This window comes from Tyto alba, unplaced genomic scaffold, assembly GCF_018691265.1.
Source record: "Tyto alba isolate M040663 unplaced genomic scaffold, T.alba_DEE_v4.0 Super-Scaffold_9, whole genome shotgun sequence".
NCBI classification, from domain to species: Eukaryota; Metazoa; Chordata; class Aves; order Strigiformes; family Tytonidae; genus Tyto; species Tyto alba.
In genome coordinates this window covers 36265921-36283072 of record NW_024881330.1, presented here as the reverse complement: position 1 = coordinate 36283072, position 17152 = coordinate 36265921, and the positions used below count along the sequence as shown (strand labels likewise).

The 17152-nt window shown below is 41.0% G+C and overlaps 1 protein-coding gene across 6 annotated transcripts in view; it reads right to left on the bottom strand.

The window, feature by feature from the left end:
* Positions 1 to 3458: 3458 nt before the first annotated feature.
* Positions 3459 to 17152, bottom strand: part of NCOA2 (nuclear receptor coactivator 2) — a 192801-nt gene continuing 179107 nt past the window's right edge. For all 6 annotated transcript variants that reach the window (XM_042785715.1, XM_042785714.1, XM_042785712.1 and 3 more), the window contains 4 exons: positions 16235 to 16412; positions 13747 to 13945; positions 8134 to 8223; positions 3459 to 3831 (listed from right to left, as the gene is read on the bottom strand). In XM_042785715.1, coding sequence (XP_042641649.1) covers positions 3820 to 3831; positions 8134 to 8223; positions 13747 to 13945; positions 16235 to 16412 — 479 coding nt within the window. In that variant the 3' untranslated portion in view covers positions 3459 to 3819. The remainder of the gene's footprint in view (positions 3832 to 8133; positions 8224 to 13746; positions 13946 to 16234; positions 16413 to 17152) is intronic.

The window sequence follows — 17152 nt, the reverse complement described above, 5'->3', positions numbered from 1 at the left end:
AATAAATGAAGACACAACAGAAACACGTTGAAATCTCTAAAGCCATGTAAAACCCGAAGGCATTAAAATTTATTAAATGATGCAATAACAACAGAATTCTTTATTTACAATAGCATTATTTAACATCAAATAAGCAAATAGCATCAGCAAAGCAATATTAACTTGCATAAATGTATTTAAAATTTCTCTGAATATATCTACCTTTGCATAAACTGCTCACACTAGAAATACAAACATCAATGCAGGTGAACAAAGTGATGTTCAGAGTCAACTCCGTTTTGAAAATAAATCACAACCTGAAACACTGTAAGCTTTCTCCTGAAGAACCATAGTTTATATATTGCTTAATTTTACCCTTGTATAATCTTTTCATATACACACATCTCAGATGCAACTTCATGATGAACTGTACAAATAAAACCCACAAATGACATAAAGGGAAAAAATTAAATGACAGTAAATGTTTGAAGAAATGTGTCCATCATCTCTATTGAACAACATAAAGATTAAGTGATGATGCACTTATTCCAAAATTGTACACAATTCACTATACAAATATAATACATCAGACAGCTATGTAGGAATATACAAGACTTAAAAACAGATCTAAGGCATTATGCTAGATTTTAGCATTTTGAGGTTCTTGCACATAGCTTTTACCTGTAGTAAGAAACTTAAAAGATTTTGTTTTAGTCTACAAAGAAACACCAGGGAGAAAATTCTAATCAAAATCAAAGCCACTACAGTAAATTTTCTTTTGTGCAGAGAATGCTTTTGCTCTTAGGCAGCATACTACCATACAAATACTAGAAAACTTTTAAATTCACACCAACAATTAATGGCTTAAGTTGCATTTCAAAACTGATTGTGTATCTTTGGGTTCTGCAAGTGGAGCTGTGCCACCCATTTCATCTGTTAAGCCCATATGAATTCCGCTTTTAAACAAAGATTAAAAAATGTATTGTATAAACTGCAAAAACATTGCTTTTAATTAATACAGGCCCAAAGGGATACTGGTGTGGGACAATATTTTAAAGATCGAGTACAAATTAATTCATTGTAGCAAAACAGCTCACTTCACTTTTTAAACTTACCACATTACATGAACATTTAAACAGGTCGTGTGACCATGTATATATGCTTATTTTTCACATTATGCGCCTTTCACATTTAGTAATGTAAGTAGAACACTGATTAATTGTTCTGTTAAACAAAATCCGAGTACTTTCTCCGACAAATTTACTGTATACAGGATGAAAAATACTGATAATGAAGGGAACTGATTTGGCTTTTTTGTTTCTATAGTGATCAATATGATCAGAAGATTCCTTCACTCACTTTTCTCTTTCATTAGTTAGAAGACGACTAAAGTCACGATGAACCTAAACGGAGCCAAAGTGATAGGTACAATCTCCTTTCTGTCAAAATGGCAATGGATGAAGAAGTATCATAATCACTACAGATGATAAGGGTTTGCAGGTCTGTCATGAAACGGGACAAATTTAAACTATTTTGTCCACTGTGAAAAAGAATAATCTATCTGCAGAGGCTACAGTTAAGAACCAAAAAAGAATGGAATAGAAACAAAATTATTTTAAAACTCATTTACACTTTGTGGTGCATGAAGTTAATTCCTTCAAACATATGCATTTCTTACATAAGTAATTTCTTGTCAGGTATACAAGGCAAGTTTAACACAAATGTCGTCGTAGTAAGGAGCCTGTGGAGCTCAGGCCTGACAGCTATTTTGGTTTCCCATCAGCAGGTAAGAGGATGGCTCAGCTGACTGAACATTCCATTTGACTTTGGTAACAGAATGGTGACAGCTGAAAAATGTTGCTTCTCCAGAACGATGGCACTGCCCTCCTTAGGGACAAGCACAAGAGTACATTTCCCGGGCTTTCATCAAAAGCCTTCTACAGAAACAGCCTATTTCGAACCACCTTTATCATATTTTCCTCGGCCTTAATACAGAATAGCTGCTATTTTATTTGAACTCCCACCTGAAAACCAAAACAAATTAAATGGCAACAGAATAAACCTTTCACTCCCAAAAGGCGTGGCTGATGAGATATTATAAAATGCATTGCATTTTACATGACATCAAAAAATCTGCATTTGGGTTAGAAAGTTTGTGGATTGGGGATCAGCAGAAAGAAAACAGAGGTCAAAAACATCAATTTCTTGATATTTAAAGTCCTCAGAAACTGATGTCAGTTTAGTAAAAGATTATTCCAACCACAGTGGGCAAGAAAAAAAGCCCCACCCCCTAACAGTGGCCTGCTTAGTAACAGTTTTTCTAAGATTTGTTACGAAAGGATATAAACATACAAAAATCAATAATTGGTTCCTACAGTGGCTGCATATAATATAGGTTAGTTAAATGACATTATGAGCAGAATCACAAGGTTTAGAAAATGAGAAGTCTCAAGCCTACAAATTAGGTCTAATCAAGGCATTGTGATCCTTTACAAAACACTTTTCCAGGAGACACACACGGCTAAGAAGATATCTAATTTAATACTGAAGTACCTCATTTGGAATCAACTTCACAACATGTATATCTCACAAAAATTATACAAGTAAAACACTTAAGTTTTCAACTTAAATTATTGCTTGTTTACATATAAACTGGATTTTAGGTACCTTACAAAACGTCCTCGTAGTCCACACTGCTTCAAAATAATCAGAAACACACGATAGTGGTGAAGTCTGTAGTGATATCTGCTATAGGTATTACAGGAATCGTGATTTTCCCAGCTAAGGGGATGGGAACCAGAAATTATCATGCTTTAAAACAGGTATCTTGAGCTCTTTGATATTATGCACCAATTCTGCCACTACCATAATCAGTACATGCATTACCATCGAAATTTGCTGTTCAGCATCCAGTAACAGGCCGTCCAGATTGCTGGAAACACACCTAGGGAAATAAAGGGGTAACCTGTTTTCTTATTCTATTAGAAAGAAGAGGAAGATGACAGAGGTCAGGAGAGCCAGGTAAAAAAATCAGGATTTGCTGATTGTTAGGAATTTAGTTAAATAAGAATGTAACCAACTTGTATTTTTGGATTCATGACTTGCATTATAAACACTACCACAAAACCCAATTGAAACGCCCCTTATAAACAGCCCTCTCACAGGGTAATTTTCATCTGTTTTACAACTTCAACCCCATTCAAAATTGGTCTGTATAGTTTTCTGCATCGGTTCATCTTCTCTGACTTGTCAGTGGAACGTGCTCGTTGGAGGTCTCTGTATGTACCAGACGTTGCTTCTACACCCTCCTCCATGCCTCCTCTCCGCCCCAAAATGCAGGCCTTAGTCTAAAACACCAGTTTTCAGACAGAACTGAATCCTTTGCACCAGACTAAGTAAGCCAGGGAAAACAAAGCAAAAAAAAAAAAAACAAACCCCAAGGTCTAGAACTAAACAGAAACAGAACAAGAGCATGGTTGTTTTTCCTTAAATACATACATTTAAATACATTCAATCTGACATGGTTTATGAAAATTGCCTGTCAACATTTACTTCGCAGGAGAGATCTAAGTTGCACTAAGGTGAATGCAGTGAACAGACTGAGCAACTGTCTGTACGCTAGCTTCAGACTGTCAAAGAAGAGGCTGCTGGTCGGCAAGGACCGCCCGGCTCCCCTCGGGAAGGCAGGGCTGGCTGAGTCCTGGCGGCGGCAGGCAGCTGCCACCGCCGCTGGCAGCTCAGCTGGGTCACGACAAACAGACGCAGCTCTTCAAACCGGTAAGGATTTGGGGCCGTAAGCCCAGTCAGCTGAAGAAAGGAGCAACCGAACCACGCTCAGGGTCAGCAGTATTTCTGCAAAAAAAAAAAAGGAGAAAGTGGAGAAAAACAGATGAATTCTTCCTTCTGGGAGAGTGAAGACGGATAGGTCAGTGAGAGCTGGATGTTGGACTGCAGCATCCGCCGCCAACCATACATCGGTGTATTACTTTAAAGCTGAAATATAATTGGAATTTATAAAGCTAGACTATTCTTTGTGCACACTGATACAGTTGACCTGCGATTTAATTCCAGTGATATCAGTAGGGGTTTAATTTCACTGCGTTCTTAGGTCCAGTTATGATGGATATTATAACAACTCAGGATCATCTACCTCTTGTAGACTCCAGCTAAAGGTGCAACAGTATGCTTTAAGAGAAGTCTTATTCTTGAATTATGTACAAAAGCTCTCTGTGTTATGCTGCACCACCCTTAAAGGAAACAGCTGCCATGGTTCACTTTCCCCTCCAAGAACCCTAACAAAAAAGGAATAAAGAAGTAAAAAAAGCTTCAGCTACTGATCCCTAGAGATGTTCTTTACTTCATACTTACTACCCTTCCAGTGTCCTTACACAAATGCAGTACAAACTGCTTTCAGCTGAGTTGATTATCTTGTACTTTCTTATTTAAAAAAAAACCCTCAGGATGTGGTTTTCGCAGTTGTTTTAAGTCTGTCCCTTCCAGTGACTGCAACCCGTGCCTCTCTGTCTTCCTCCCCTTGCAAACTCCTGCTCCCATGGGGCTCTGTGGTCACTCAGGTCAGAGCTAATCCAGCCAAAGCCCCTTTTTCTCCTCCCCTGGGTTTGTTTTTTCACTCGTACCCTGTGGCTCCGGCAGCGGGGTGGCTCTTAGCTCACGGCCTCCTGCCGTGCACGAGGACGGGCCCGTTGGCGTGGGACGGCGCTGGCAGCAGGGCCGTTTTCTCACCGCTCCATGTGCACGCTGCCAGGCTGCCTGCCCACGTGTTGGACTTGACCACACTTTCCTCTGCAATCGCACAAGGCCCAGACGTGGATCTTTATTGACAAATAAAAGTCCCAGCTGGTGCAGCTGGAGCTCTCGGGGGGCAACCGGCCATGAGCACGGTCCGGACGCCAGCACAGGGAGTCCTGCTCCTGCTCCTCCTCGCTCCATCACAGGACACGCACATCACACTCACATCTCTCATCTCCTGACTAATACGGACAAGCTAAACTTTGGCTTCTCTTCCTAACATGTTGAGAGGCAGTTCGGGGACCCTAGTAGAGGTTTTTGATCATAAAGTGTGGAACAGAAGTGAAAATCCAAACATGTTTGTATTTTCAGAGCGGACATTTAGCGAACACTATCTCTACAGAGATGCTAAATAAATGCTTCCATTATGCCAGTGACTTGAAAAAAATTAATGCACTGCAAAAGTTGGGTTTTTAAAAATAATTTAACAAAAATTTGAGTGACAAGGTGATAAAATACATAAAGGAGGGAATAAGATAAAGAAGGCACGAGTGTACCCCTAGAAAAACATTCCTCCACCCCTTTTTATTTAGATATAACCAAAGCAAACAGGACTTTGAAGAAATATGCCCAGTTATTATTTCCAGGCTGATTGTGAACATGGGAAAAATTGCTCAGAATAACTGCCACGGCTGATGCATGCAACTTCAGAGTAGAGAAGTAATCCAAAAACCCCGAAGATCATTGACTATAAGGTTCCTGCTACACTGTATGAAGTTAAACTGGATGCCCCTCAAAAACCTCAGCTACAAACAGTATTCTTCAGATATTTAATTTTAAATAGGAGCAGGTTCAAAATTTTCTTTTACCATGTGAAATTAGTTAATACAAGTATGTTCCAATAATGGCAAAATAATATATTAAACTGTTCCAGTTGCAACTATTTTCAGCTCTACAAATGAAGGGTACTTTGTGCCTTGAAAGAGACAGAAAATTTGCTGTCCTCTATTTACTTTAAAAACAGCTTCTCTATTAAATATTAGTATCATCCTTGCAAGTCTTAAGCTGTTGAAGTTTTATCCTTAGCATGTTAAAACAAAGTGAAACAGTATTAAGCAAACAAGTTAAAACAGTAAATGTATAGATCTGACATTCACAGTTGTACAGATTTCAGCAATAGCGTGTTATTTCCTGGTTACTCAACTCCGAACAGAACCAATCCCTTCAAAGGATACAGTTGTTGAGATGTACCTTATGAAACATTTTAAAAAATCTTAAATTTGCCAGAGGAGTTTCTCAGTTTCTAATTTGTCAGACAAACTTCTCAGCTTTCACGTTATAGCCACAACTGCCAACATTAATCCCCTCCTCAGCTTTCTAGTTATACAACTTGTGCTTTTTTTTTTTTTTTTTTTAAAAAAAGCTACATAGGAGTAGTTTATAGCACAGACCTATGAAAATAGCAGTTACTTAACCTCTACAAGAGTTCAAAGTTCAGTAAAAGGTATTTATAGTGTATGTAAACCATCTACATTTTCATTGACAGTCAGAGCTACATTAGCAGAATAAATGTAAAAACACAGTGTAGTCTGGTTTAAGAAGTTCCTTTTCCACAGGGGAGACAAAGCTGCTCTCTGTGCACAGACACTGTCCATCACATTGTCAAGGCACCAACCCCGTTATTTTAATTTTAAATCTCACAGATTCCCTGTCCAAGTCCTGCCACTTGTTTCCTCCACCTGCACCCTCTTCCGTGACTTCTTTCCAGCCTCTCTCGTATGTCTGGACCTTTTCTGTCACATCCACTCTCTCTGCCTTCTCTAAAGCAGAACATACTGCATCTCTTTATTGAGCATCAAAGTGACCATGACATGACTGCAGAAAACCCTCGCTCCATGCACAGATTCTTCAAGCTCAGAGACAGGCACCTGTCTTTTCACATGAACCATGAAGGTGTGGAAAGAATCAGCCTCCAAGAAGTTTTAAACACATGCGTGTGCAGAAAAAAAAAAAAAAAAAAGAGGGATACAATAAACTACATGCACAGTTACTTCTTCCTCAGTACTTCCACATTCTTCGTTTTCATTAATCTTGATACATTTTGAGTCGATTTTTTAAAATTTCCCTTATTATTCAAATTTCTTTAACAGTAGAAAACTTTAGATTTTGCCACTGGATTCAGCACGAGAGGAAAATGGGTTTAATTCCATCTTTCTGATCTCAACACCGCATGCAAGGAGGTGACAGCAAACAGTGGTGCGCGGGGCGGACCCTCGAGCAGGTTATCGGGCGGCTCCTGTGGGAACCACGGCTTAGATCTGCCCGTTTCGGTTACAACGCGCAGCTGAGGGAACGGGCGATTTAAAGCCTCGTCCCGAGCGGGGGAGCCGGGAGGAGCCGGCGGGGGCAGCGGCGGCGGGCGGGCCGCGGCCGCAAGATGGCGCCGGCCCCGCGGCGCTGAGGGCCCGGGCCCGGCTGCCCGCGCAGGTTGCTCGCCCGGCGGGGCGGGGCGGGGCGGGGCGGGGCGGGGCGGTGCCGGCTGCTGCCGTTGGGCTGGGCCCGCACGGCACAGCCGCGGTGCCAGGCGGAGCACGCAGGGGCGAGGCGACCTCGCCCGCGGTCGAAATCACGCCGGGTCGCGAAATACCGGGCTTCTTGCAGGAAACTTTATTTAGATGAAGATTGTTTCCATAAAAACAAAACAACCAAAAAAAAAAAAACCAAACCAAAACCAACCTTCCGCTGAGGAGGGGCACATAAAAAAGCACTTCATTTACTTGGCCACAAGCCAAGAACTCCACAATTTCCTTCAGTACCGCTACTGTCTGGAATACAAATCGGTTTTGACCTCAGCAAACGCTAATTACCCTGTCAGTTGGAAATTTGTGTGAAAATTAGTTCAGTTCTACCACTCTTCTCAGAAGCGGCACTGTATAGAAAGTAATAAATTAAATAATTCATGAGATTTTTGCCCTAAGTATAATACAACGAGAAGTAGAAAAACACTTAGGCGGGATGAAACATGAAATGGGTTAAGCATGCAGCAGTGCAAATTTAAATAAACAGTAAGTCTTTCCCATTATCAGCAAATAGTTATATAATTGCTCTGTAAAAAGCAAATACAACTATACATAAGTCTGCTGAATGTGACTGTTTGTTAATTCAATAATGTAATGTGTTCTGTTAATGTAAATGTATTCTGTATTATTCACCTCAGTAACGCTAGTGGGATCTAAACAAGAAACTTAATACAGATGTCGCCAAAAGCAGAATTAAAAAAATTAATTGCAAGCAACTTAATTACTATTACCCTGGGTACTGTCAACTTCGTATGTAAAAAGATACCATACCCATCCTAGACCACAGCGTATTCACAGATCTGTGCCTCTGTATGCCATTTCTTACCCGTGTTGCATCTCCGTCCTGCTTTATCATATCCATTCCAGGCAGCTGGTTTGGAAAAAGATTGCCTCCCCTCATAGCAGGATCATTAACCTATTGGTAACAAGACGTTAAGGAGAATGAATTAAAAAATACGTTGGGAAGGGGTCTGGGAATTAAAAAGAAGCCTTATAAACAACTACGCTACCTGCATATACCAATATCCACTTTTGAGATGATGTTGCAATTGGGGAAGTGGCTATATAGCCGAGCACCCTTCTTGCGCAGCATGTGTTTGACTCATATTATTCTGCTTCACAGTCAACAACAAAGATTTCATTCTTGATACTATGACCCTTGTGCGTATTTTACAAAGCAGGCTCCATAAATTAGGTCAGTGTTATTTGAAGAGGACATGCCTGCTATGAAAGTCCTGAAAGCAGAAATATGTAACTACTTTCCAAACCTCAGTAACACACAGCTTTTCTGCTTGCAAACCACCATACCATTTTTTCAAAGCCTGACTTAATGGCACTTATTTTTCTGCTTGTAAGCAATGGGAGGAAGACAGCATTAAATGGAAAAACGTGCAGTGGCGTGCTTTCCTAAAGGGATGGTCTCAACAATTTTCTGAACGCAGCCACGGGAAAGTATTGAAGCTGTGTATTTCTGCACAACCAAAGGGTCTGTCATGCTTAGCTATGTGGAAAGAGTGGCTTGCCAAATTTACAGCACTGCTTTCTTAATCAAAGGATTAATCTCACTGTGTAGGAACTGGTACAAAACATAAAACACAGCCTTTCATGGTTCTGAAATATTAGAAAAATCCAGCTTTCCTTAGAAGTTTTACAAGGAAATAAACCTCTTCCTAGGGACCCTTTGTTGACTTAGTTCTCTCTTTTACTTCCCTCAGACTAGATGGATGTGATAATAGTGAAGATATGCCCCTCCACGTTTTGCTGGAAGGAAAAAGATGTTTCCCGTGTCACCTGCCCTTTAGGAGACTCGTGTTGCCAAGGAGAGGAGATTCTGCCACTGCACTACCTCACGTCAGCTACAGCAACCTGCTGCAGCAAGGGGGGAAGACTGTCTTGAATTTACTACACCAACATCTTCTCATTTCAGGTCCTTCTGACTGTTGTTTGTGTTGCTATTCACTGATTTTGCAAAATGTCGCTAAGCTAAATGCAGTCACATGCAACCACCTAAAGAGATGGTTTTGAAAGCTGCCAGAGACAAGACTGCAGTTCAACTGGAAAGGCTAAAACCTTAACTATTTTTGCAATAGGAATTTCAACCCTGAAGAAATCGATTAAGTGCTGCAAGCTTCCTCATGATGATTTCTTCTTACTACTACAAATGAGCAGATTTTAAAATCTGAATGTGAAAATTTAAATCAGAAGGGAAGAGAACCACACTATTTTGTTCAGAAATAAAGAAATTAGACAGTTTTGCAGTTTTATCTACATGCATTTGACTAAGCAACAGAATCCACGTTTGCAAAGTATTTCCTCCTATTGATCAACATTCATTGGAATGCACAGGTACAAATGCTTTTCTGTTTGTTCAGTAGACAAAGGAAGGAAAAAAAAAAAAGCCAGAAATAAAAAAATAGTATACTGAATGCACAGCAGTTTTAGAACCAAAAGATAACTGCATGATTTGCATCATGGCAGTTAGGACAGGTACAGAAAAGGATGGTTCAGTGACGTTCCTATCACAGAATCTCTTTGCCGGTGATGATGCAAGAATCCTGACTGTCATGGTATCAGATAAAAAAAAATCTGCTGTTTTGCTACGTTCACAAGTCCTTGAAACAAAACACCCCACATTCACACATGCTTTCGACTTTTTCGACTGCAATAACAATTCAATCAGAAAAGTGTGGAGAAGGACAAAGACATGGAAAGGTTTTTATGATTTTCTAGGGACAGGTCAAGTGGTGTTATCAGATATGAAATCTGACTAAAACAAGACAGAAGGTATTTTACAATTCCTTTGCAATTAAGCACATTAATACAGCCTCCTGTTATCAAAGCAGAATTATATACAAGGTGTCTAACAAGACAAGTTTCCTACCACTCCAGAGCTCCTTTCATCCAGTATGCTGAACAAAATCAAAATACTGTTTCAAGATAACTCTTTGTAGACGCCATGATAATTTTGGCCTGGGGAGTACTGCCCTGTGAGGATTAATAAACATCTACTCTGAGTGGACATCTAGAAAGGGGTTTATTTCATAAATAAGAAAAGCCTCTTCTCTTGCATAGGTTTCAAATTGCTTCTCTGATAGCTCAGTGCATTACATGGATCCATGCTGCAAAATAAGTTAACAGGCAAAAACACGGCAACAGTCCATTGTGCAAACAAGAAGATGAGGACAAGGACACACTAAGTTGTGTGAATGGTGAAACACCAGAAGGTTTAGACTTTCTTGATGCCTGGAGAAGCTGTTTTGGACAGAAGGAACCTGCAGACCTGGCAGCTAGCATTTCAGCATTCCTGGTAGCAGCCTCCTCAAAGACATACAAGTAAGAGCAGCCTCAGGAGATTTAATGTAATTATAAGGGAGAAGATGATAATGAGACAAGGTCTGATCCTTTAAGTACATAAAAAGAGTCCCTAACCATCATAATAAATAGCAAGCCCATTTTGGCCATAATCTTCATTTTTTACTTGGTGATGCTGGGAGCCCAGGTAGTAAACAAGAGAAGTTGGAGATAGACCAGTATGAGCAGAAACACCAAATTTAGTATTTCTGAGCTCTGGACATGTCTGTACGATACTGTGTGGTGCCACAAAGAGACAGGAGACAGAGCCAAACAAACCTGTTTGGTACTAAAGGTAATATACCTGCTTCTCACCAGGTAAACAAGCCCAGACACAGCTTTGTACTAACAGGTAGTACATATTACTTCCAAAACCATCCAATAACATGTGAAGCGTTTATTTTTTTTCAAAAGCTGGAACACATTCGTAGCGTTAACCACTGTTATTCACTGTGGTTAGAAAGAGATGCGTATGTGAAGTTAAAATTATGTTTTATGGAACAAAAAATGTCATTGAATAAGTAAGTAAAAGTGCAAGTGACAGTATAAAAAAACCCCAAAAGAATGAATGAAATGGCAACACTCAGCAGAATTAAAGAAAATGCAGTCATTTTGAAAACCACCAGTTACAAGAAAAGGTTCAGCATAGCCGAGGTCAATTGCTAAATAAAGATGCTAAATTTTAAAACACTATGCCCTGAAAACAGAAAAACAGATCAATTTTAGTATTCAAATATACATATTTGTTCTTGCCTCTCAGAAAAGAAAATGTGAAGCAGCACAGCAAACATTCCCGAGGACTAAAAAGTACTGTCTTGCAGCCTAGAAATGCCCCTCAGCTGTCAGTTGGCCACCTCTGACCTAGATGAGACATAAAACATTTGCCTGCAGAGTTTGCAGATGACAAAGTGCTGGGGTGGCAAATCAGGAGGAAAGCAGGTTACTGTTGTGGAATGAGCCACAGCACTTTGGTTAAACAGACTCAATCCAAGAAATGCAATCTGATGTAGACAAAAGGAAGAGAAGAGATTTGGGAACAAAGAACGCAGGTTTCATCCACGTAGAATGTGCTGAGGAGGATTTGGGGATCATCGTAAGGGCTTCAGTATGTGCTCTCCAGGGTGACATTGTCACCAACAGAGCCAAGGCAACCCATGGATTGAAAGAGAAATTACAAGCAGAACTTGACTCTACAGAGCTTTGGTGCAGTCACTGTTAAATCACTGCCTCCGGTCACTGTGTTCGTACTTCTAGAAGGAGGTTACAACAGTGGAGTGTAAAGTAGATGCACAAAACAGACTGATGGGCTGAAAAACCAATGTTGAAATGGATAAAGAACCTCAGCCTATTTAGCTTACTGGAAGTTAGATAAATGCTATCTTGAAACAAGATCTTGTAGTCTAACAGGAAGGAAAAGCTGTGCGACAACTGTGCCAGTGGAAACAGTGGTCTTTGTGGAAATCTTTGAAATAAAACCAGATCCCTTTCTATGGTGTGTTTCTCAATTCGGGTTCCCGGGGAAAATAGCATGGGCAGGCTGAAAAATCAGACTGGGCTGTCATCTCCAAATCCTCACTCTTTCCTTTTTTGGTTTTACTGTTGTTTTACTACATTAATTGAGTGCAACAGTATGCCCTTGGGAAATAATAGTAATAAAAAAGTCTGCTATAATTGGGCTTAGCAACTGGGAATATCAGAGAAGGTGACAGATTTGGGAGTATCAAAATTACTTCAGGTCACCAGTATGTGGCAGCTGTAAAAGACAAATGTGATCTAGGGCTATATCTGTCAGAGTATTCCAAGAGAAATGGGGAAGAACTAGTGTTATGCACATGGCTCTGGTGCTTAGGAAATACTGATTCAAACTGGAACAGGTGCAAAAAAGGAAAGGGAATTTAAAGCCTACCAGAAGAGACTGAAACACTGTGGCTTGTTTAGCTTACAAGAAAAACCCCAAGAAACCCAAAACAAAACAATCCAACAATCTCAAAACAAAAACAAAAAAAATCATCTTGATAGAATGGCTCTTTCTTAAATACAGGAAGAGGAAAGAGCTATTTAAGCTAAAGGACAATACTGGAAAAGTAAATGCTCTGTTATCAAATTTAGGCTGGAAAAAGGACGTACGTTAACAAGCCAGTGATATAACCAGTTTTAAACTGTGACCTTATGGTCTCAGGAAAAAGGTTTAAGATATTGTCCACCGTAGCAGGAGATGCTGCCTGAAGACACAAGAGGTATTTCCTGCCAATATTTCTAAGGAAAGGCCATAATTTCAAGTCTGTGTTTTGAACGGATGGGAGTTCAGCTCTGAAATAGACATATGAACCTGTTAATTGAAAAGATTTGTTTGTCAAATACTTATTAATGTACTGTGCCAGTTTAATTGCAAGTCAACAAATGGAAATGTTATTTTCCTTATTTCAGATACCCTAAGTAGCCGTCTCAAGTAAAAGCAAGCGTGTAAACCTCCTCTCAGCAGAAAAGAACGTGTGACTTACGCACTGATTCAGCATCCTGTTTTGTATGCACCGCATTACAAAAAGTGTGGATTTTGTGCTCGTGAAGGTGCCAGATTGATAGCTCTTGAAGCTGACTGCCTATTGTCTGGTACTACAAACAGAGCGGCAGTAGAAGCATCTTCCACACACTGCCTACGCCAGCATCTTTCACTTTTATCTCTAGGAAACAGCTGCCTGCCACGCAGTCCTAGCCTCCGCTGCTGAGAAAATTAGCAAGGACACTGGTGATCTGCAACTGTGCTGTGGAAACTTACCTACTGAGAACAGGAGCTAGATCAGCGTGCACTTTCCACGAAGTCCAGGAGCAACTACATGTGCTAGTTACAGTGGTGCTAGGTCAAAATGGGAAATTGAGGTGCAAAAAGTGCTCTCTACCTCATCGGTCACCTTGGTTATCTGAGTGCAGAGCTAAAAACAAAGCCTTTTTAACAGCATCATTTCTCAAGAAAACTAGTCAAAGAAACGTAATGGCTTACAGCAGTTACAGCCCAACGCAGCGGACCTGAGAAACTACTGAAAGTCAAAGCAAATCCTCTAGCTGTCATCTCACGTCCTTAAATTCTCACCTGCTCAGGACCCATGGAGGACAACCCTGATGTAGGCACAGAGGTCGCTGAGGTCATGCTGATCTGCCCTGTCATCTGGTTCATGTTGTTCATACCACTTGTGTTGGTTGCCATGGATACACTGATGTTCATGTTATTATTGTACATGCTGGTGCTTGCTTGCTGCCCAAAATGTGGTGGGGACTGTTGTGAAAACATGCTACAGCAAGGAATGGAAAAAGCAATGTGTCAGACTTAGAATGCTGAAGCCGCTAAGAAACTACTCTCTTTTTAATATATCTTAAGCTAGACTTTGTATATACTGCCATTTATTCCACCTTCAAAGGAAAAACTAGTTTTCAGCTACATTACCGTCTAAGGAAGAGATTTTCAAAATTTAAGGTCCCATGTCTGTGCACAAAAATGCATGCCTTTGCGTGTGAAACTATGGCAGAGTACAGATCTGTTATGCATGTGCAGTAACAGCCAGTTAGCTGTCTAAATGGGCTTTGTATGTATTTTAAGTATGTTTGGGAAAGTAATTTTTGGAGGGAAAGGATACCAGCCTTCTTCTCCCTCCAGTGTTAGCACAGCACAGGACTGTTGAGATGAAATTTGATCTGGTCTGAAAAAAAAGCTTTCTTTTTGCAAAAGAGGCTGTTGGCACATATGAATACCAGATTTGCACATACAATTATGGCAAGTGGGCTCACAAATATAGACATGCAATTGTGCAGGAATTTATTTACTAAATCTTAGGATCAGGTTTTGAAAATGTGGCACTGTAAGAAACAACATAAAGTCTAAGACGATTACCCTCTACGTTCCTTTAAGGCCACTTCAGAACAACTTAAGGAGGAGTAACTGTGGAAGATCTCATCCCAGATTTTATTCAAAGGCAAGTGCTTTCTGGACAGTATTTTCCTTCCCGTTATGTCGGAAGTAACACGAGAAACTTTTTTACATTTCCTAAAATGCACTCCACTGCTTACATATCAGTCTTTTCTGCTCTTTCAGCATAATCCAACAGTCAGCGGAGGAATTATTACCGGCAGTGTGTCAGTCAAAGGGCTGCTGTGTGTCAGATGGCACGCAGTAACCACCTCCATATCAATGGCTGACTTTTACTTCCCTGTGAAGCACTGCTTCCACAGCTGAGGAAATCTGTCAGGGTTAACGCTCAGCCTCGCACTTGGGTACTCCATCAGGCTACTGCTGCCCACTGCGAGACCTGGTGGAGCGCAACGGCATTCTGGGCACAGGACCAAACTCGGAAAATCCCACCATTCTCTTCCTTCCAGTCCCACGTCTTGTCAGGCCACCTAGCCCCATTTTTAAGTTGTTATCTGGATGGCTGAAACAGTACACTACCGATCATTGTGAATACTCAGTGGCTTGTGTAAACGCATTTGACATGTCTCTGCTGTAGAGCTGCGGTTTAGCAAGCCAACCGTTGGCCTTATCGAGCTGCCCCTGCTGCCGTTTCAGCAGAAGCCACGACAGAGGTAGCTATGCCTCCTGCAGCTGCTTCGGGAAGACACTGAGGAAGAGGCACGGCTGAGGCTGAGGATAAGAGAGAAACGAGTTGCTTTAAGGGGACCTTTACCTGGATCAGCATCATCACTGAAATACTGGTGTTTTGGGTTTATTAAATCTTTGTCAACCAGCAGGAAAAAGACTTGTTGCTGGGCTGGGATAGTAAAAGCAGCCTGAGAACTTCAGGATGACGAAGGCGCTGTGCTAAAGACACCTGTGTGTACCCCAGTGTCAAGTGATACAGGCTGTACACCAACCTGATAGTTCCTCCTGTCTTCCACTGAAAAGCACAGATCACTGCCGTTTGGAAGCTCACTGCTGCCCACCGGCAGCATTCAACATCCACCCCATTCAGTGTGGAAAGGCTGATTGTCAGAGCTATACTGACTGGGGCACAGGCTTCAACTGAGAAGGTGACTGCATGCATGAGGCATGCTACAATGCTCTCGGAGAATGACAGTTATATGCTGACCCCCGGTGTGTGCAAGCACTAATGGACTGAACCTGGTTGCACTCCAGCGTTTAAAGGGGGAGGCGATATCCAGTCGCCGCAATTCCAGAGCAGCAGGGAATGCGTAGGCTCCAGCTCAGCTGATCCAGCCGTGTGGAAAGCAGTGTGGGAGCACAACATGAAAATCGTACGCAGAAGAGATGCATCCACACAAACGTTAGGGGCTGGAGTTCACTGTGCAGCAGAGCTTCTTAACGACACACAGTGTTTTATCGGTTATCACAGACAAAGCAGCGCGTTGTGTGGATGCAGGTCTTTTAGCTATGCACTCACTTTGCCTTGTAGGAAGACAGAATTTAAACCAACTCGTCAAGCCAAATTGAAAAGTAAATCTCATTTAGGACAGACAGTTAACAACAAACAAACAAGCAAACAATTACACAAAACATCTCCGTAAATAAGCGTAGACCACAAATGACCCCAGTACTCTGTGTGTTCATTTTGGTTTTGTTCTGGATTTACCTGTTTCCACCCATGTTCCCTTGTGCCCACCCATTCATCTCCGTAGAGGACTGATAGGCAGGATTAGCCTGAGACTGCTGAATCATGGGGCTCTGTGTATGAGCCAGTCTTGGGGACATCAGTGGACTCTGAGGAGTGGTGGCTCCTGTGAAGCCTGGATCCGGCTGCTGACTAATACCTGAAGAAGAAAACACGAAATTTAGCCACTGCACATTCAACTTTAAAACAAGCCAAGGACTCATACCTGTAGACATGTCTTTACGCTGCCCTTCTTATGTCATCTGGAACCTATCACCTTGCAACTTAACATGGGATTTAGGTGAAAAGCAAGACATCATCAACTAATACTGTATGTATAACCTTAAAAAAATAAATTTGCCTGAGTCTGTTGGCTGCCTGTGCATCCTAATCACACAAGTGGTCTCTCCGCTCTAAAGACCAAAAGAAAAACGCTGGTAAGTGACTTGCCCCCCTCCCCAAGACTGCATTCAAAACAACAAATAAAACACATTGCTTCTGTCTAGAAATCCATTTTGGTTTAAGTTATGCACAACCCATTTACTGAATGGCACCACCTTTTAACATTTAGGCTACAATTTTCAATTTTTTCTGAAGTTCCTATAACCTCAGTATCTCTATTTCAGTGTCCCTGCAAAAAAACAGGCAATGCTGTTTTGTGCAAACGTTTAATGATTTTGTAAAATCAAAAAATTATCTTGATGCAAAGAAAACCTAATTTAAGCTGTAAAATGACAACTGTGGGCAGGAATTTTGTTTTAAATCGAGTAACTTTAGTTTTGCTTAAGGTAATCATGAACAGCATACTCTGAAACAAGCCTCTCAATGCTGGGGCAAGAATCAGGTGGTATGAAATCTATTCTTATATTGACTGTCTGCATTACTTGACTTCTCTGTATC